This window comes from Tachysurus vachellii, chromosome 15 (genome assembly GCF_030014155.1).
Source record: "Tachysurus vachellii isolate PV-2020 chromosome 15, HZAU_Pvac_v1, whole genome shotgun sequence".
Classification (NCBI taxonomy): Eukaryota; Metazoa; Chordata; class Actinopteri; order Siluriformes; family Bagridae; genus Tachysurus; species Tachysurus vachellii.
The window spans coordinates 1058689-1075563 of NC_083474.1; the positions used below are offsets into that span (position 1 = coordinate 1058689).

General features: G+C 40.1%; 2 protein-coding genes across 3 annotated transcripts in view; both read right to left on the minus strand.

Moving 5' to 3' along the window:
• Nucleotides 1–16875, minus strand: part of ilkap (integrin-linked kinase-associated serine/threonine phosphatase) — a 131052-nt gene that overhangs the window by 26135 nt on the left and 88042 nt on the right. The window lies entirely within an intron of this gene.
• LOC132858076 (sodium/calcium exchanger 2-like) overlaps nucleotides 9321–16875 on the minus strand; it is a 41731-nt gene continuing 34176 nt past the window's right edge. Inside the window, exons 9-13 of one of the 2 annotated variants that reach the window (XM_060888266.1) lie at nucleotides 16516–16533; nucleotides 15869–15993; nucleotides 15215–15314; nucleotides 12515–12787; nucleotides 9321–11102 (exon numbers count right to left, since the gene is read on the minus strand). In XM_060888266.1, the coding sequence (XP_060744249.1) occupies nucleotides 10726–11102; nucleotides 12515–12787; nucleotides 15215–15314; nucleotides 15869–15993; nucleotides 16516–16533 (893 nt within the window). In that variant the 3' untranslated portion in view covers nucleotides 9321–10725. The remainder of the gene's footprint in view (nucleotides 11103–12514; nucleotides 12788–15214; nucleotides 15315–15868; nucleotides 15994–16515; nucleotides 16534–16875) is intronic. The other variant, XM_060888267.1, reaches the window with a different exon arrangement.

Here is a 16875-nt window from a genome sequence, read left to right on the forward strand (position 1 = left end):
GAAGACTCGAGTGGACCGAAACATTACACTGAAGGCAATACATTAAAACAACACATGGAGCGTAGCAACACGTGCGCTCTCCTTCTTTCGGTTACACAAACCAACCCTGAAACACATGTTTAATAGACAAAAAACAGCATGGAACGTACGTCTAGCATTTATGTGCATCGTAAATAGTGTTTTATTAACAGGATTAATTGATATTTTAAAAAAGAGCAGGAATAGAATAGTTTTGAAATATTTTTTTTTTCATACCTCATACAAATCTACAAATCCTGTAGAAATTACTAACAAGGAAAATGACTGACGGTGTGTGTGTGTGTGTGTGTGTGAGTGTGTGTGATAGAGATTTATACAAACAGATTAAGGGTTTAGTTTTCAGTTCAGTTTAACACAATAATTTCAACATATTAAGTTTATGTAAATATCTCAAATATCGATCGGAACCATTACTTCCGTAACACGACCTCTAAAATTACACACATCGGAAATAAATTTGTATTTAAAGCTTTCTAAATCTATATAAATAAATGTGTGGTATATAAACAAAGACTAAATATGTGACTTGAATGGAAAATAATAAACGTGAAACAACGTGACTAATATGTAATAAAGGCTGACGTTCGTCTACAAACCTGTGGAACGGAATCGATTCCTGAACATTTCTTTAAGTAACCCAATGAACACATGAATGATTATTGCATTCAGGATGACTTTTGCTTCCTATTCATATATTATTATTTTTTTTTTTGTGTACATGCTCTGAAAAAGAAAAAGAGGCAGTTTTATATTGCACTCGTCGTCTCGATCCATTTTGGTTCCTGTTGTGTCCAGAGTAAAACAGCAGAACCTAGAACACCACGGCGGTGGTACATTATAAAAGTAAAACGTAGAACAAAATAAATAATAAAAATTCCTAAGGCAATAACTAAGTCATACAAACAGACCTGAAATAAACAAACCCTAAAAAATTCAGTTAATAAGTAACAGTCTGTTTGAATTGATTGGAAGTTACGCGCCGAGCGAAGACGTGATCGTTTTTGATTAATGGGCTTTAGTGAATTTGGAAGGTTATGTATATTCAACATACATTTCTGTATTATGATTCGACTGGTGACTTTTTTATAGCTTTTCTAAACAAAAAAAAACACATCTCAAGATTAAAATGTTCTTATAAAACCCTCGAAGTTAAAGGGCACTTTAAAACATTTGTGTGGTTTATGGCGTGTTTCAATCTCAGTATAAAATGTAATTCAACTCGTTAGATTTTAAAGTTTAGAAATGTCCTTAAAACCCCGGACATGCCTTCCGAGACAAACGAGACAAGAAAACAGAGGGGAAATTGATGAGATCATCTACAAGCAACAGCAGTTTTCTGCAACAGAAAATGCTAAAACACCAGAATGGTCCAGACGATCATCAGAATGCAAACAGCAACAAGAGCAAATCATTCTAGTGCTTCAAAACATTTAGTTTGTATTTGAAATAGTGTTAATTTCATCACCTATTTTTAATTTAGTCTTAGTCAAATGTCCTTGTTAGTTATAGTCATATTTAGTCATGTTAGTCATATTTAGTCATTCGCATATCTTTTTTTGTTAGTCAAGTTTTAGTCGACTAAAAGTCTTTTAATTTTAGTCTAGTTTTAGTCAAAAAATTGTAGACTTTTTTTAAAATAACACATTATTACTGAGATTATTACTGATAAACATTTCAGTAAAAAAAAGTGTTTCACATCTGTTTCACTCGAACTTGACCGCACACCACATTTTTTACTTTATTGATGCTGCTTTTAATCGTAATGCAAAGACCGGTCATCGGGACATAAGCTGTCATGTACAATAAAAGAGTCTGCGCAGCGACAGGAAATATAATTTAACACAAAAAGACTAGACCAGAGGTGGACTTGCGCTCGGACCAATTCTTTCTACACACACACTAAACAGTGCGAAGCCGCGAACTCGTTGTGAATATTTTAAAGCCGTAACAGCTGATGAAAAAGCAGAGACAATTGTAGACGAAAATGAAGAGAGATTTTATCTTAGTTTTTATTTTATACAAAACATTTTCGTCTCGTCTTTTTTCGTCAACAATAATGCGTGTTAATTTAGTCTTAGTCAGCGTTTTTGGACGGCAGTGCGGTCTTGTTATCGTCTCGTCTTAGTCATAAAAAAAAAAAGGTCGTTGACGAACATATTTCGTCTCGTCTCGTCTGACGAAATTAACACTAATTTGAAATGGCTTTCTTTTACAGTAACTCACTATGTACAGTGTGCTCTCAATACATAGATTACAGCATAATGCCAGTGAAAATGCTACAATGCTATTATGGGCAGAAGAACAACGATGTGCCAAGACAATAGAAACATACATTTAGGCCATACATGTGTTTTTATTATTATTATTGTTATATTTTCAGTAGATGTTTTTTTTATTATTTATTTCTTTTTTTCGTTTTTAACCCCATTAGCTCCTGTTTGGTCATCTGTCCTTTCCCACCCTTTAGCCAATCTCACGACAGCCACCAACCAGCTACGGATTGCTGTGGAACAAATCAGGCTTCAAGCTCACAATTTCCAAACAATCGGGCAAACACTTTCTTTCGCACCAATCTGAAGCCCTTTGCTCTTTTTGTTTTATGAAAATTGTATTTCCAAAGGTTTGGCTTACCAAGTGTCTATAAAAGGAATGTGCTCTTCAAGATTACAATGTGGATTTTGAAAGACTAGGAAAAAGGTAAACATCGGTGGCACAGTGACGCAGCTGGTAGCATTGGTGCTTCACAGCTCCAGGGGTTTGATCCTGAGCTCAGTAAACTGTCTGTGCAGAGTTTCATATGTTACTTCTGTGTATTTGTAGGTTTCCTCCATGTTCTCTGGTTTCAACCAAAAATTCGCCAGCCAGTGGACTGAAGACTTTAAATTGCCCCTAGGTATTAATGTAATGTATATGTATACATAGTGCCCTGATATAGACTGGCATTCTATTCGTGGAGATTACCTTTGTGTTACTGGGGTAATTTCCAAGCTCTACCACACAACCCCGACCGGGACAATTATTAATGCATTAAATAGCAACGGAGCAGTAAAAACATGGTGACTTTTATGTGGAAAGCATTAACCTAGAAGTTCCCGTTTGTTGAGTTATCCTACCTGTACGATCATCGTTTAATGATTATTAATTATATGGTAGAAAAGTTTTCAAACAAAGTCCAAAAAATTAAAGCAGAACCAGATTATAGATGGAGACAAATCACTGCTATCGCTAAGACCAACCTAGAGCAAGAGCAAGTCCCAACCTCACCTTCAATATATGTCATGTGGTAAAGCACAGGGTCTCAACCCTCAACCCTAGTACTGGACCTACCACCATCCTGCACATTTGAGTGTTTTGCCTGTTCCCATTGAAAATCAAGAACTGGTTATCAACTGGGTGAATCAGGAATGTTGGGAGCAGGGACTACAATAAAAATGTGCTGGACAAGGGGTACTTTATCACAGAAAAAAGAAGAGAGATATGTACAGTAGGAAGCTAGATTAAAGAGGAGAGTGAGAGTGGTCTTTAATCTCATTTTGCGAGTGTAGATCATGCAGACACTAATCGTATGAGGATTTGCTAAAAATCCAGAGCCCTAAAACGTAGGGTTCTAAGGGTTTAGGATATATCTGTGGTATGTTTGGAAAGATTCATTTGAGTAGTAGATAGAAGTTGAGCCTTGAGCACTTTGGGAGACCAACACTCAAGGGTTGTTGGAGGTACTTTCAAGAAGTGCTTGCCTGGATGCTGAACACACCATGCTGAATCCTAACCAAGTCCCCTCCTTGTTAGTGATGGCTCTGAAATGGTGATGTGTGACATGATGGGTGATAGTGGAGGCAATTTGAGAAAGGCCAGACCGTGGTGTGCTTTGTAAATGTCTGAACTGGATGGAGACTAACAAAGAAGGAGGGCAAATTTAGTTTGAAAAGGTCAAGAGTGGTTGCTTCCCCAAGGTGATCTGCTTGATGAATCTGATGCTAAATATCTTTGACATTGTTAAAGTCTGAGAGACTTCAGGAGCAGGTACGGTAAGAAGGTGGGTGCTGTTGGTGGAGGCATAAGGAGATAGATGGAGAAATATATGCAACATTTAATTTGGAAGAGGTTTGAAGGGTGACAGTGAAGTCTCTGTAGGTAAAGCCTTGTTGTTAGGTGGGCTCCTGAATATGAAAGGTGTCTGAATTAAGTTCTGAATTTTGGAATAAACCAGGAACAGGTCAACATTATTTATTCATTCATTTATTCATTCATTCATTTTCTACTGCTTATCCAAACTACCTCAGGTCACGGGGAGCCTGTGCCTATCTCAGGCGTCATCGGGCATCAAGGCAGGATACACCCTGGACGGAGTGCCAACCCATCACAGGGCACACACACACACTCTCATTCACTCACGCACTCACACACTACGGACAATTTTCCAGAGATGCCAATCAACCTACCATGCATGTCTTTGGACCGGGGGAGGAAACCGGAGGACCCGGAGGAAACCCCCGAGGCACGGGGAGAACATGCAAACTCCACACACACAAGGTGGAGGTGGGAATCGAACCCCCAACCCTGGAGGTGTGAGGCGAACGTGCTAACCACTAAGACACCGTGCCTCCATAAATATATTCAATTCTATTTTTAAATGGAGGCAAAGTGGCAAGTTTCATGGCCAACAAAGGACTGAGTGCGTTACTGATGCTGTTACTAGGTTATCAGCATAAGTAATATCTCTGCTTGTCTAAGTATACCCCAAAGGATGGCCAGAAATAACAGTGTAGTAAAGATTGCACAATGGTAACGGATGAAGCAGTATCTGTATAGATTTTTAAGTGGGCAACACAGCATGCTCTTAGATGAAGGAGATATGGCTCCAGATATGCGATATTTTCAAGGAACCAATCCTACATTTCCCAGATAACAATTTTCTATAATGAGGAAACTGATCAAGCAAAACTGGAAAAGTGGTATAATGTGGTTCAGTGCAGATTACATGTGCTGAGGTGAAGGTAAAGTTGCCCAGAAGGGGAAGATTTTGGTGTGTTGGGGCATTTGAGGACGCAAGATAAAGTAAGAACAATTCATCAGGGAGGGCTGATAGAAGACATTGATCTGAAGGATGAAGAATTACAGAGAGGAAAAGGGCCCTTAGTGTTTTCCAGAGAGATGGGGAATGCCAAAATGATGGAAGGCTGAGATGAAGGTGAGAAAGGCCGCAATTGGAAGGAAATGAGCTGTGACGTGTGATGAGAAATGAGACTCAGCTAGAAGGTGGAGAACCGCCAGTGGGTCATTGGCAACAGATGTAGTGCAAGCAGGCATGTGGTCATCTGTACAAAGAGGCAAAGAAACCAGCAGCATTGAAGCTGATATAGATAATTTGGATAGCGCAAAGGCCATCTGTAACTGTCATGTTCACTGGAGGTGGTTAACAGAGGCACAGCGGAGGAGGAAGTAGCAACTGGTGAAGGACGGTGTTAAGTGGCAAATTTGGCAAAATGCTGCAATCCAGCACTAAATCCTCACTCTATTTACTTTAGGTTACACAGAAGTAGTTCTGCCTAAAAATCACTCAACACAGAAAATGTTTCGTAGCACAATCGCTATCTTTAATCTCAAACCAAGTTTGTGTTTCAGCAGAAAGCCAAAGCACGCAATGAAAAAGCAACACTGGAACATCTTAATGGTGTCCAAACAAACTCTACTCTCCATTTTACAATTTCTGCTAATGCTTTCTATCATTTCACCCAAGTAACTTGATCCGGGTGAAAAAATGTAAGGAAAATATTGCTTTAGCAGAAAAGTTATTGCTGTTGTGATGCCCAAGTTGGCATTGACAAAGGCATAAAATATTTGTTAAATATGCATAAATTATTTGTATAATATGTATGAATTATTCTTTTACGTAACACAAAGAGAGGTGTTTGGGGTGGGGAGGGCATTCATATTATGATATATAACATGCACCATGCTAAATTTGGATCTAACTGTAACAGACATAACGGAGGCTATAATTACGACTGTGTACTGATTCCAAATCTGCTGTATCTCTTATATCTGTCACATTAGATGTATATACTAGATAGATTGCCTTCAAGTCACTGAATTTGTCCTCCGGTGCAGTACACATTGTCCAGCGAACTAAAGTAGCATTGTACACGTTATACAACTATCCATGCATGTCTTCAAGTTCAGGTTCTGTCGAATAGTATTCATACTCCATCATGCATCTTCATGGGACTACTTAACAGACAAAAGACGACCAAACCACACGAGTAAAAGCCTAGTTCAGACCTTAGCCTAGCACACTGTTTGTTACAAACAAAAATAGACAGGACTATATATATATATATTTTTTTTAAACCTTGATACTAATGATACTGAGTGCTTTTATAATAGAACAAAGATTGATTCACTGGACCAATCAATACCCCACTTATTACATTCTACATTAATAATTCATCATGCTTAAGGGTGCCAGGAGCACAAAGAACAGTTTGTGAACCTCAATCCGATTGTTACTCCCTCTACATCAGGGGTGTTTGGTCTTATCCAGAAAGACCCAGTGAGGGTGCAGGGTTTCATCCCAGCCAAGCAGGAGCTGAACCTGATCATCAGTTTATAGCCAAGATCAACTAAATAAACTGGGGCAATCAGGTGTGGAGTGAAATTATCCACACCAGCCCTTTGAGGATAAGACCTGTCACCCCTGCTCTACATTCATTACTAAACTGAGGTAGCGTTCCCACCTCACAGGTTGGATATGCTAAGTTACCCCTGCGATGTGTGAGTGCATGGTGCCCGTTGATGGATTCACTGCATCGCTGATCAAAACAAAGCTGTTAATGAAAATGAATGAACATGGGTGTCACAGCTCCTGGGTCCTCAGCTCCATTTCTAGTGGAAGGTAGATGGATTAGCTATGCTATGCTATGCTATGCTATGCTATGCTATGCTAGCCCCCGGATGTGAAACAAGTGTGTGAATGCGTGTGCATGGTGGACAATGTGATCTTCCCCACATCAGATAGGTTCAAAGATGCGCCGTGACCTGTATCGATAAAGCAGGTCTGTTTCCCGTCACCTGCAAGCTGCACACAGATGAGCTAACACCATTAAGCAGGTTTGTCCGGTTTCAGCAACATTGTCAGTCCAATTACATCTCAAACAGACACACAAACCACAAAAAAGACCTGAAACAAGAAACATTCGTCTTCATTTTCTCAGTATGGAAAACAAGGTCATTGTGTCTCCCCTTTGCAATGTATCTTAAAATAAAAACGGCTCTCAGTGGAATATTTTTAAACTATCTCTATTTGGCAAGGAAACTGACCCTGGCAACCCTGTCATGCCCCGTGTGATTCTTACTTAACCGGGCCTCTATTAGATTTGTTGCAGTTGACCACTGGATGCAAAAATAAATGCTAAATGGGGCAGTAGGCCAAATCAAATGGAATGGAAGGTCATCTGTTTCAGTAGAATTTATAATGTATAGACTTATAAGGTATGCTGGAGCTTTGGCTCATCTGCCCTTACAGACAAGTGGTTTATAAACTGAATGGTTTAACAGCTTCAACCTTTTTTATAAGCTTAAAGATCAGTGTTTATATAGAATTGCCCTGGACAGGAAGTACACAGGAAGTAACAGGAAGTACACTGAACTTCAGTTACACAATTATTACATAGATAGATACAGAAGTATTCAGAAAGTCTTATTTAAGACTTACGTATTTAAAATCACCTCACCCTACCCCTCCCCACCCCTCCACTCTCCCCAAGATTTCCAGGTCTTTATACACCTGCTTCTACACCAAAAGCCTTGATGAGCAGAACTAAATCGACTTGGTCTGGGTGAAAAGTGCACCAACTCCAGAACAACATTCGAATACGAGCAGATGGCCGTGACATTAAAGGTGGGGTCTCCGATGTTTGAGAAATGCTTCAGAAAACAGAGTTGGGGAGACAAACAAAAATCAAAACAAACGTGTAGCCAACAGCCAGTGTTGTTCTTCCCTTCAGCTATGATAAAGACCATAAAGATCTTTCCATTAGTTGCCTGGGTTACGTATGTATGCGTGGGCGGAGCTATCAATGTGTTTGTTTTAGTGATTTTACATGTCAACATTGGCTTTCAAACATCGGAGACCCCACCTTTAACTACTGTGGCTCTGAACACTCTGAACCCACACTAGGGCAAGCTGTCAGTCAACAGAGAAGAGTTTGTTAACGTGTTCTAGTTTCAGAATATTTATCTACACAAATACTTTTCAACATGCAAACATTTTGTATTTTCCAGACTATAAGACCAGCATGTAGATCCTCCCCCTTTTTTTTTCTTCCTAAACTGGCACCGCTAAATGAATCTAAATATTAAATTACACAATACGATTGTTGAGCTTCAAGATTCGGATAACGCCGACGTATAAAAATACATTTGGAAATAAAAAGACATGCAGTTGAACGTTTCATTCAGCAGTTAACTACCTTTTTAAGTTAAAATAGGACACGTGAGTATTCAGACTCGGTAACAGTAATGGTTATGGAGTAAAGAAAAACCCAGACAACTAAAGTGTGGTTCATTTTGAGGGGTTGTGAGGTTTCAAAACAGCTGGAACTTCAACTACTTAAGATAAAAAGTCATGAGAACACAAAATCATTGTTCAGCCATGAAACAACACAGACTCTGGATCGTCTCTCAGAACATCTTTAGTAACTGCCTGGTCAGGGTCATGGTGCTTTAAAGGTGGGGTCTCCGTTGTTTGAGAAATGCTTCAGAAAACAAAACTAACGTGTAGCCAATGAGCAGAAAGGGGCGTGTCTTATCAACATGGACGGAGAGAGTGTTCAGTGCGCATGTGTGACATTAGCAGAAAGCGGTTTTAACATTGACATGGAGGATAAAAACAAAGAAAGAAAGTGAAGAAAGTCTTACGATAAGGTAAGAAGTAGGACGTGTTAATATAGGATCAGCTTTCCAGCGCTGGAGAGAACTGAAGGAGCAGGAAGTTGGTCACATATTCACAGATTGGAGTTTCCTGAGTCAATAACTCCTGAGCTAAACGCTGTTACTACACAAATAACACCTCTTTTCTATCGTAGTAATGTAGAGACGCAGCTACAACCGTGTTTTGTGTAGTAACAGTGTTTAGCTCAGGAGTTATTGACTCTGGAAACTCCAATCTGTGAATATGTGACCAACTTTACTTAAGACGCCGAGGCGCTTTTTTCCTTCTCGATAGGTGAGTAACGTTGGTTTTGTTTTGTTACACAGAACTAATATATGTCTTTGTCCTTTACATGATTATGCTTGTGTGTCATTTTTGCTTGTTTGTTTATCTACAATCGTATTGTTCTTCACTTCAGCTATGATAAAGACACATTTCTTTCCGTTAGTTGCCTGGGCTACGTATGTATGTGTGGGCGGAGCTATCGATATAGGGGTGGGACCCATTTGGGTTAGGGGCGTGTTTGTTTTGGTGATTTCAAATGTTAACATTGGCTTTCAAACAACGGAGACCTCACCTTTAAATCAGGCTACTAGTTTCAATTATTATTATTATTATTATTATTATTATTATTATTATTATTATTATTAGTGCCAACAGACTTCACTGACAGAAAGAAACAATAAAAATAAATGGCCAACTTGCCTAATAGGAGTCTCTTATGTCCCTTTCTAAAATTGTACTTTTTCAAGTGATGTGACATACAGCTTGAGTTGTAAATACACTCAAACATACTAGAGTAAGTATATTAAACATATAAATAGGACACAATGAATAAACAAATACTATTAGCAGTATCGAGGATATCAGAGTTGTCCGCAGCTTTGACATTAAGGACAGAAAATTTTCAGTTAAAGTTTCACTTCATTCCCTTCAGATTAGCGGTCGCTCAGTGTAGATGTCAAACTGTGGGCATGTGACAACGGCTTTATAGTGAATTTATAGTGAAGTTTGTTCAAATCCATTCTATCCCATTCACACTAACGGTTTTATATCTTCGATACGGTGTCGTTTCTTCATTAAATGATTACATCAAATTGCAGTGACAGCAAAGTTCTGCTTCTTCAGTCCACATTTTCTATCCCTGATTTTTTTTTTTTTTTGGAGGCATAAAGGCAAGTGTTTAAAGGTGGTGGTCTGGTCTAAAAACTTCTACTCAAGAAGCTGTTAACTACACACAGATCTTTTGGAACGACGCCCACAAAATCCAAAGACCACGTGTGTAAAACGATCCTGAATATGGGAAACTTTTACTAATGTCACTTTTGGATTTTATAACAAATTAATATTTTATATCTGTTTAAATCTTCTAATGGGGATCTAAAATACTGTACCTTAATCCACCATTTTTGTTTCTCACATCTTACTCTTCTATCCTTGTTCATAAGACCTCATGGTAAAAGTTTGTATTCTCTTTTAAAGTTTTACTGTAAAGTTTTACTGTAAAGTTTTACTGTACTATAAAGTGGGCGATATGAAGCATTCTTCATGCGTTTTTGTGTGCGTCTTGTATCTGTTCTCTTAGCGTTTGTGTGCAGCTTTATCGATTTTTTTTCTGTTCGTCTTCAGAAAGCGCTTCAGAAAGCTTTGCAAGTCGCTAAGCGTATCTTTGCCTTCGACTCGTTTATATGTCTGTATAGTGTGTAGTTTGTAGTAAAAATCTGATCTCCATTTTTTTTAAATTCAGGAAAGATCTAGAAGCCCTTGATGTGGCAGTAGGCCTCCAGGCTGGAGAAGAGAATGTATAGAAGCCACAGACCAAAGAATAGCAATGTGGTGAAGATGCGTGAAAGTCGAGGACCTCCGAGCTCACCCCCGATGGACGGCCGTCTCCGGAATAGCAAAACGGCCATGCAGATGAAGGCAAAAATAGTGAAGAGGGTGACAGAGAAGGCCAGGGATCCAGGAGCCACGTTAAAAGTGCCACCTTTTATTGACCAGTAGACTGCAGCGACTGACCAGGCCACACCGATGCCCAGGAAAACATTAACAGCGTTGCTGCCAGTCACATTGCCAATAGATGCATCTGCATACTGGTCCTGTGTGGCAGCCACTTTACTAGCAAATGTGTCTGATAGAGAGAGGGAGAGAGAGAGAGAGAGAGAGAGAGAGAGAGAGAGAGAGAGAGAGAGAGAGAGAGAGAGAGATAGTTACAGAGAGAGAGAAAGATAGACAGAGAGAGAGAGAAACAGAGAGACAGAGAGAGAGAGAGAGAGAGAGACAGACAGAGAGAGAGAGAGACAGAGAGAGAGAGACAGAGAGAGAAAGAAAAAGAGAGCGAGACAGACAGATAGATAGAGAGAGAGAGAGAGCGACAGAGAGAGAGAAAGATAGACAGAGAGAGAGAGAGAGAGTGAGAGACAGACAGAGAGAGAGAGAGAGAGAGAGAGAGTGAGAGAAAGAGAGAAAGAGAGAGAAAGATAGACAGAGAGAGAGAGAGAGAGAGAGAGAGAGAAAGATAGACAGAGAGAGAAAGAGAGAAACAGAGAGACAGAGAGAGAGAGAGAGAGAGAGAGTGAGAGAGAGAGACAGACATAGAGAGACAGACAGAGAGAGAGAGAGACAGAGAGAGAGAGAGAGAGAGAGAGAGAGAGAGACAGACAGAGAGAGAGAGAAAAAGAGAGCGAGACAGACAGATAGATAGATAGAGAGAGAGAACGACAGAGAGAGAGAAAGATAGACAGAGAGTGAGAGACAGACAGAGAGAGAGAGAGAGACAGAGAGAGAGAGAGATGGAGAGAAAAAGAGAATTTTTACTTGGAGGCTTGAGGTAACCCCATGTGTGTGAAGTTGCCCTCCACATAATCAGAAAATTAAAACATACACAATAAACATATTTGTGCTCAAACACTATTTAGATATTAAATGTTCTTATTTTAGCACAAGATCACAGACCCGAGCGACGATCACGTAGTACATGGGAGCAAATCCCAGGTAACCAATCTGTCACAAGGCCCCTGAGCACGGGCCCTTAACACAACAGTGCTCAGTTTTATGTAAGTCTCTCTGGATTGGAGCATCTGCCAAATGCCATAAATGTTAGTTTTCTGATTACGTCACGCAAACCGAAACCCTTCGTTTCTTCTAAAGATACAGAAGAGTCTTTAAAGGCTGCAGACAGACGACAAGTCGGGTCAGAAAAAAACACTCCCTCGTCATTACGGTAAATATTTAGGGTAAAAAACTTTTAGCCATTTAAATACAGGACTCTATATTTCTAACTAAAACATACTGCACAGCAGGATTCCTGCTCTTAGACACGGCTTGTGAGGACAGTGAGGTTCAGAACTATTGGCACCCTCGGTAAACCAGATGGATGGATATTTATCTTAATCTCACACTGAAAATGAACGAAAATTTAACTTTGTGTTAATTTAATAAAAAAACTAAGAATATATTGTATATATATATATATATATATATATGTGTAGATCTAATGTGGTTAAACTGTCAAATTCAGTGTCTGATGCAAACATCACTCACCTGGAATGGAGGTCCCTAGAGCTACAAACACCACAGCAGTCACCGTGTCCTTGAGCCCGACGGTACAGCCGAAGTGGGACGCCAGGTCTCCGATGACGGCGGTCAGGAGGCCGATGACGGTGATGGACACCATGAAGCAAGCCCAGCCGTTCCAGTACTCTGTGGGAGGAACGCACGCAAACAGAACCTTCCAGAAGACCGTCAGAAAGTGCATGACATAGTCGGAGCAGGAAGGCGGATTCTCCCGTCCTTCTACTTCATCTTCTCCGTCTCCTGAAGAACATGAACACACCAACAGGGACATAAGAAGGTAATGAAGGATTAGATTAGCTTCAATTTCTGGAGAGGTAGTGTGTGTGTGTGTGTGTGTGAGAGAGAGAGAGAGAGAGAGAGAGAGAGAGAGAGAGAGAGAGAGAGAGAGAGTGTGTGTGTGTGTGTGTGTGTGTGTGTGTGTGTGTAGTGTGTATATATGTGTGTGAGAGTGTGTGTATATATATATATATATGTATATGTGTGTGTGAGAGTGTGTGTGTGTGTGTATGTGTGTCTGTGTGTGTGTATATATATATATATATATATATATATATATATATATATACAGGGAGTGCAGAATTATTAGGCAAATGAGTATTTTGACCACATCATCCTCTTTATGCATGTTGTCTTACTCCAAGCTGTATAGGCTCGAAAGCCTACAACCAATTAAGCATATTAGGTGATGTGCATCTCTGTAATGAGAAGGGGTGTGGTCTAATGACATCTACACCCTATATCAGGTGTGCATAATTATTAGGCAACTTCCTTTCCTTTGGCAAAATGGGTCAAAAGAAGGACTTGACAGGCTCCGAAAAGTCAAAAATAGTGAGATATCTTGCAGAGGGATGCAGCACTCTTAAAATTGCCAAGCTTCTGAAGCGTGATCATCGAACAATCAAGCGTTTCATTCAAAATAGTCAACAGGGTCGCAAGAAGCGTGTGGAAAAACCAAGGCGCAAAATAACTGCCCATGAACTGAGAAAAGTCAAGCGTGCAGCTGCCAAGATGCCACTTGCCACCAGTTTTGCCATATTTCAGAGCTGCAACATCACTGGAGTGCCCAAAAGCACAAGGTGTGCAATACTCAGAGACATGGCCAAGGTAAGAAAGGCTGAAAAACGACCACCACTGAACAAGACACACAAGCTGAAACGTCAAGACTGGGCCAAGAAATATCTGAAGACTGATTTTTCTAAGGTTTTATGGACTGATGAAATGAGAGTGAGTCTTGATGGGCCAGATGGATGGGCTCGTGGCTGGATCGGTAAAGGGCAGAGAGCTCCAGTCCGACTGAAACGCCAGCAAGGTGGAGGTGGAGTACTGGTTTGGGCTGGTATCATCAAAGATGAGCTTGTGGGGCCTTTTCGGGTTGAGGATGGGGTCAAGCTCAACTCCCAGTCCTACTGCCAGTTTCTGGAAGACACCTTCTTCAAGCAGTGGTACAGGAAGAAGTCTGCATCCTTCAAGAAAAACATGATTTTCATGCAGGACAATGCTCCATCACACGCGTCCAAGTACTCCACAGCGTGGCTGGCAAGAAAGGGTCTAAAAGAAGAAAAACTAATGACATGGCCTCCTTGTTCACCTGATCTGAACCCCATAGAGAACCTGTGGTCCATCATCAAATGTGAGATTTACAAGGAGGGAAAACAGTACACCTCTCTGAAGAGTGTCTGGGAGGCTGTGGTTGCTGCTGCACGCAATGTTGACGGTGAACAGATCAAAACACTGACAGAATCCATGGATGGCAGGCTTTTGAGTGTCCTTGCAAAGAAAGGTGGCTATATTGGTCACTGATTTGTTTTTGTTTTGTTTTTGAATGTCAGAAATGTATATTAGTGAATGTTGAGATGTAATATTGGTTTCACTGGTGAAAATAAATAATTGAAATGGGTATATATTTGTTTTTTGTTAAGTTGCCTAATAATTATGCACAGTAATAGTCACCTGCACACACAGATATCCTCCTAAAATAGCTAAAACTACAAACAAACTAAAAACTACTTCCAAAAATATTCAGCTTTGCTATTAATGAGTTTTTTGGGTTCATTGAGAACATGGTTGTTGTTCAATAATAAAATTAATCCTCAAAAATACAACTTCCCTAATAATTCTGCACTCCCTGTATATGTGTGTGTGTGTGTGTGTGTGTGTGTGTCTGTGTGTGTGTATATATATATATGTGTATATATGTGTGTGTCTGTGTGTGTGTGTAAGTGTGTGTATATATATATATGTGTGTGTGTGTATATATGTGTGTGTGTATATATGTGTATATATGTGTGTGTGTGTGTGTGTGTGTGTGTGTGTGTGTGTGTGTGTGTGTATATGTATATATGTGTGTGTATGTCTGTGTGTGTGTGTGTGTGTGTGTGTGTGTGTATGTGTGAGTGTGTGTTGACTGGAGAATCAGGGTTCAAGGGACTGCCAAGCTGCCACTGTTGGGCCCTTGAGCAAGGCCCTTGACTCTCCCTGCCCCAGGGTGCTGTATAATAGTTGCCCCTGTGCTCCGACCCCAACCTTCTTCCTCAGTTGTGATATGTGAAGAAAAGAATTCCACTGAGGTGTAATGTGTATGTGGCGATAATAAAGGCTTCTATGCCCCCAATTCATTCATTCATGTGTGTGTGCGTGTGTGTGTGTGTGTGTGTGTGTGTCACTGACCTGCACTGACAGTCACTGCATCCACAAATTGCTCCCTCCATGAGTGTGTGCCAATCACTAGGGCCAAGTTGGTCTTCTTTATCAGTTTATCTACGGTGCTCTAGCAGTGACAGGAAGGAGGAAACTGTAAGACTTTACAATGTCTCACCTTCATCATCACTAAATATAATCTGCTGCAAAACCTAATAAATAATCACAAATAAACACAAATAACATCAGCCTCTTTATATCTAACTAAAGCATACTGCACAGCAGGAGCAGGGGCAGGGGCAGACTGCAGGGGCAGTCGGGTGCAGAACTATTGGCACCCTGGATAAGACAGACGGACGGACATTTATCTTAATCACACACTGAAAATAATCAGACGAGTGTAACCTTTCTGTCTCTTTAAAAAAAAAAAAAAACACATACGAAGCTTATATGAACATATCTGTGTGTATGTTTTATTTGATCAAAATCACACATCAGATTAATTTGTGTATAAATAATGTGATATATTGAATTATTTACTGTACATGTGGCTTTTCTGTAAATGTCAATTAAGACACTTTTTTAAGGTAATGTTTAATAATTTACAAGTAAAATGACTTAATAACTGTTAAAATGATTTCTTGATGAGTTCGAATTTACAGTAAAGACATTTTGGCATGTTACCTTAAACTCGTAGGACTCCTCGATGACCACCTCCAACCTGCTGTGTTCGCCCAGTATCGGCTTCCCCATCTCCGCTATTCTCTTGGCTTCCTCTTTCTCGGCCCTGAGATCCCCTTCATGCTCCTCTGGAGAGATAGAGACGGAGGAGGAAAGGACGGGAAAAGCGGGTCAGGGACAAGGAGGGAGAAAAGGGAACAGGAAAAAAGAGGTGAAAGATGTGAAGGTGGAAAGAATTGAGGACATGAAGGAAAGGAAAGGAAAGGAAGAAAAAAAAGAGAAAAGGAGACATTAGGAACGGGATTGTTTTTTTTAAAGGATGTAACATAAATTGAACACATCAGTATTTACACACTGACTTACACAGACTGGGCGGAGTTTACCAGAAAAAAGAGGCGTGGCTCAGTTACCATTAATCTTCTGCTTCGTTTTATTTTACGCTATTTATCGTGAAAGTTGAAGCTTTGGAAGTCGAAGAACTGAGAGAGCTAAAGGCACCGAAGTGATAAAGCTCTAAAGACAGACGCACCAGCAGGTAGTCCAGAGGCATTGTGGGTAATGTAGGAAACCGTTAACCAAAGAGTATAAACTCATAAAGCGATGATAGAAGTTTGGAAAAGAAACGTTGCCGTTTGAGGATGAAGACTTACCTTGATTGAGCAGCAGAGCTGAAGGAGTGTGAGAGACAGAAAAGGAAGGGTGAGAAGGATAAGCAGAAGAAAGTAAGTTAGTTTTGTTCTTTATTATTATTATATTGCTATTATTAGTGTGAAGTGCGCTGACTTTATATATGCTGATTATTTATTATTCAATAGTACATCATGCACTAATGTCATAACCCCCCCGGGGGGGAGGGGGGTGTAGATATCTAAATACTATTGATTGTGCTTTCAGTGCCTTAATCTGAGGTGGAGTGAAAGTAGTAGATCAGAGCTTCTCTCTCTCTCTCTCTCTCTCTCTCTCTCTCTCTCTCACACACACACACACAAACTCTCTCTCTCTCTCTCTCT